The sequence below is a fragment of the Scomber japonicus genome, chromosome 6 (genome assembly GCF_027409825.1).
Source record: "Scomber japonicus isolate fScoJap1 chromosome 6, fScoJap1.pri, whole genome shotgun sequence".
NCBI lineage: Eukaryota > Metazoa > Chordata > Actinopteri > Scombriformes > Scombridae > Scomber > Scomber japonicus.
Genome location: NC_070583.1, coordinates 28233132 through 28237900, shown reverse-complemented (window position 1 = coordinate 28237900; position 4769 = coordinate 28233132). Strand labels below are relative to the sequence as shown.

Genomic DNA, 4769 nt, shown 5'->3' with positions numbered 1-4769 from the left:
TGAGGCCATTTCAGCTCTGAGCCTTCAACTGTTCAATTTTTCTTTCAAATGGATTGCATCAGAGGTGCGTAAGTGCTATTTGAATGCCACCACTCATTCTCATACTGAACAAGTGGGCATATGTAACTTTTTGGATCTCTTTTTACAGTCAAAACTGGATGCTTCAGAGGGGCAGCAGGGTGCATTAGTTGAGGATTTTTTCAACAGTAGAGTTCCCACTGAAGCACAATTCACTGAGCATCTGTTAGCCAGCAGGTTTGTGAGAAAGAATAAACCTACCGCAAAATGTAATACTCAACTTTACGCAAAATAATGCAATGAATTGTGTTTCCATCTAGACTTGAGAAATACAAATATTTCAAGTTAGAGCAACTCATCTTGAACCTCAAACCAAGTTCAACTGAGGACACCGAGAAAGGTAAGACACATATCTGGTATGATGCAGTCACATTATGTAATATGTAAAAGCAAAAGTACTGCAAAAATAATAAATATAATAAAATATCATTAGTTGACAAAAAATAAGTCTTAATTTGAGGTCTACTCACTTGTATTGACAGGGTTAACATTAATGTGCTCTTGGGTCAGAAATCTACTTGCCCAAAGTCAATTTTTACTTGCCCTTATACAAATTGTTTTATTTATTAATGGTTATCAAATAACAACAATTTCATTTTCATGTTTATTCTTTACTTAAGTACATGAACCAGAACAAAGACACATAGTATCACAGATGCAAAGTAACAAACATTCTTACATAAGATGAGTATGACCCATCCTCCATATTTGACTGAACACTAAATTATTTTGACCAGCCCAGTTTCTTTCAAAAATTGGAATAGACTCCATAACCTGATGGCTAATACATTTTTAGGCTCATTCCTTCTACTCCAAGCTTCCTAATTTCCCTCTTTAATGTTTCTCATTCTCAAGAGTATTTATGGCAGGGAAAAATGACACGGTCCACTGATTCCTCAATTTGACAGTGCCCACGTAGTCCTGAGGGATGTTTGTTCCATGCTTAACACGGTTAGCCTGCTCAATCCTTGATTGGCCAACGGCATGTGCCAATATTCTCCGATGTGTGCAAGGGGAGGCGGCTATGCTGTCTGCCAGAGACATAATTTACCATACGACAATGATTAAAAGCAATGATTGAAACATCTTCTTTTTTTTTCTTAACCACTTGCCTGATCGGGCAAGTGAGTTGCTAAATTTAGATCTAGCTCAACATGGCATTTTATTTTCACCAGGAAAGTGGGAAAACCTTATTACTGAACCATAATTTATGGGCTTAATTGTCAATAAACACAGATGCATAAACTGGTGATGATCTTCTTTACTTTTTTTGTCATATGGGATGAGTATATTTATTTAAAACCATGCTGCTTAGTTTTAGATCCTTTTATCCCAAATGAAACTGGCAAATAATGTTGTGAAACCCATGAAATTCCCATACTGAGCAATGATAATGAACTCAGGCAAACGTATATAAAATTGAATTGCAGTTTTAAATGGAAGTCAAATCCCTTTCAATTTCTCCCCAGTTCACATGATCTAACCATCATTAAACTTAAGTCCCATAGAGGAAAGACTGAAGTCGATTTTCACCTCCTTCATGAGAGTTTTTGTTCCAGAAGAATAGTCCAATATCCTTTACACACAGTTCATGATTTCAGTGACAGCATGCCAGTGTCACTGAAGCTATTCTGAAGGGGATTGAAGGGGGCAAAAGGGGGTTGTTCTCCTTTATAGATGTCTTTCCTATCACTACAGATTTCATTATGTCATCTCAAATCAGTTTTAAATTCTCATAAGTCAAAAGTCTCATGTTTGATCTTTGCAGGGCTACCACCTAATGGGACTCCAATGCAGGTATCTCTCTGTTCACAAATGATTAGCTATCTTAATGTCTCAGAGATCAGTCATTGTTTTCAGAGCTATACTGCTGCACAAGTTTCTTCATGGTTTCCTCTGTTTCAGATGTCCCATATAGAGGAAGAAATAGACCGCATGAATGAGGCTTTCTTGCAGCTGAGTGTGCAGCTACAGAAGAGAGCTCACATGAGCACATGGCAAAAGGAGAAAGAAAACAGTTCTGGAAACCATTCTGTGGTAATAAGCTGGAATATTATAATTTAAAAATAATATTTATTTAAGTGTTTGATCCCCCGTAAAGGTTAATATGCTGATACATTTTGTTTGATGCTTTTGCTTATCATTATTATAGCATACCATAGATGTAAATGATGTAGTACATTGATACATCGAGTTGAGAGGTGATAAATCATAATAATGTCCATGATGTTGATGTTAATTTTTTTCCTACTCAGCCATGACTTAAGAGAAAAATGTGTGAATATACATGATTAAGATGTGCCTGCATTTGCATATTTATATCATGTGTGTGACTATGTGCATGAGTTCACTAATGTCTTTTCCCACACATCATTTAAAATACTGTGATCTATTGCAGGGGGCAACACGAACAAACATGCCATGCCTGAGTCGCAATGGAACAATCCTGCTGGAGCTGAAGAGACGTTATGTATCTCAGCGCCTCAATGAGCTCCAAATCACATTAGGCCAGATCCAACAGTGCCAGCAGCATGACAGCAAGTCAAAAGACAGGACAAGAGGCCGTACACAAACAGACAGCAACACCACTCAGCAGGGGCACAGCGAGCATTGTTCTGGCGTAGATGTCTGTAGTCCCTCTGATGGACACCGGCAGGACAGTATTCCAGCCAGCCGGAGTCGCAGCCAGCAAACAGCAGAGATCAAAGGTCTCGGTAGCTATAAACCTGAGAGTCATATTTCTGACCAGCAGAAGAGCGACACTGTCCAGAGCCACAACCTTGACACATTACTCAACTGCCAGATGCAAAAGAGCCAAGATCTGCTGTGTCTGAATCTCCCTGGAACAAAGGAAATAAATAGTCAGATCACAATTGAAAATACAACCGGACATACAGATATTGATGCCATGTGGGGGGCTACTGATCAGAAACTACATCTGAAGTTAGATAAATGAAGATGAGAATATGTGTGTTGTTTTATGTGCTTCTCTCATCTTTATTTCTCATTCACCTAGCCTGTTTTTTAATGCTGTTTATGTGTAAATGCACCGTCTAGTATGATAATAATAATAATAATGATAAAAATAATAATGTAGTCTATTCTATTCTATTTCATTGTCATCCTAAAATAGCTTGTATAGTATTGTGTCTTGTTTGTTGACAAATGACTTGAGTGACCTCTCTCTTGATTTTCACCAGCTTGAAAACAATTAAACCGTGTACTTTTTAATTATCTGTGATCCTGGCCAGAAATAATTTCTGGCAACAAACAGCGGTGTGACATAGTCTGTCATCCTGTCCAAACAGTTTCTCAGTCAGGAGTTAATACTGCCTTCTAAGACAGGCTTTGTTCATTACCATGCTCTAATTAAGATAATAAACTTCAGCTTAAATGAATACAGGGTGACACTTGTGCTTCTGTGTTGGTTTCTGATCACAACCCCTCCCTTGTGTTAAGGTGACGAGTCGACATCTTTTCTTGTCATGAACATTACTGCAGTAATTCCTTTTACCTTTTCTCCTGTCTCACACAAATTCACGTCCTATTTCTACTTTAAGCTCTTTCCATTGTAGTGAACTTTCTCTGTAACCCTCATGCACCAAGTGAAACTAAAAGTAGCAATCCAAACTTGAAAGCTTGTTGAACCTGCTCCAGTGGAGCAATATATGCTGTGGGACTGCTGCCTTCTTCTTGTTCGATGGTCTATTGGCGCACGGGGTTCTAGGTCTTATAATAGAAAGTGAGTATTCCTACAGGGGGCTGTGAGCCAAATCAGAAGGTCAGATGGAACAAGTCTTCACTTACTATCAGTGTTAGCTTAGAGCTCTGTGCCAAGTCCCCCCGGGTTGAATCTGTGGCATTGCCCTGTAGCTCTGTGTGAGTGTGTATGTGCGTGTGTGGGGTGTGGTTCAGTGGCTCCCTGAAGTTATATTCCTTATCATCAAGATTAGCTGCTATGTGCCACTGATCTGGCGTGTATGCCTGCATCACTGTGGGACATTGCATCATATAACTCCATGCTGAGCTGCTCTGGAGCTCTGTGGTGTGTGTGTAAATCTTTGTGTGATGACTTGCAGTGGTACAACATTATGCTTGCTCTAGTTGTTTAGATCAACACATGGGTTATTTTTAGGAAGACTCTTTGTTCTTTCCATGCATATGAGTATATGTGTGTATGTATATGCAAATGCATAGAGTTGTGTGAGTTCTCTGGCCTGTGTTGAGGCTTGTTTTGAATGCTGTTTTGATGCCTGTAACTTGATCCATCTTTCCACAACATGGAAACTGGCAATTAACAGTCAGCATTTGCAGACTAGTTTAATCTCCCCTACAGCTCATAGTTTCATACTTACCTATATATATTCCTGAATAGATGTTATTTATGTTATTCCTAAAGTAGATGTTACTTTTTTGTATTGTATTGTATCCTGTCATTATACATTTTTTAAAATGATGGGGTGGGGGTACTCAGATCATTTACTTAAGTAACAGTAGCAATACAACAGTGTAAAATATCAGTAAAACTCCTGCATTCCCAGTTATCCCATTATCAACTAAATTTACCAAAAGAATCAGAGGTAAACATATTAAAAACATAAAACAAACAAAATACAAAATACAAGACAACACTTCATATATTAAACTACTGAATTATTTATTTAGTATAAGGTAGAAAACATTTTTACCAT

At 38.1% G+C, this 4769-nt stretch overlaps 1 protein-coding gene across 1 annotated transcript; it reads left to right on the top strand.

Moving 5' to 3' along the window:
• The first annotated feature begins 1850 nt into the window (after positions 1-1850).
• On the top strand, positions 1851-3122 carry LOC128360782 (uncharacterized). The gene is made up of 3 exons (XM_053321286.1): positions 1851-1875; positions 1984-2115; positions 2477-3122. Exons 1-3 carry the CDS (start codon positions 1870-1872, stop codon positions 3032-3034), a joined length of 696 nt encoding a protein of 231 aa, XP_053177261.1. The 5' UTR covers positions 1851-1869; the 3' UTR covers positions 3035-3122.
• The last annotated feature ends 1647 nt before the right edge of the window (positions 3123-4769 follow it).

Excerpts from the sequence above, each read along its gene's own strand:
- LOC128360782 (XM_053321286.1), top strand. Across the intron at positions 2,116-2,476 it reads GTTCTGGAAACCATTCTGTG|GGGGCAACACGAACAAACAT; the intron begins GTAATAAGCTGG and ends GATCTATTGCAG.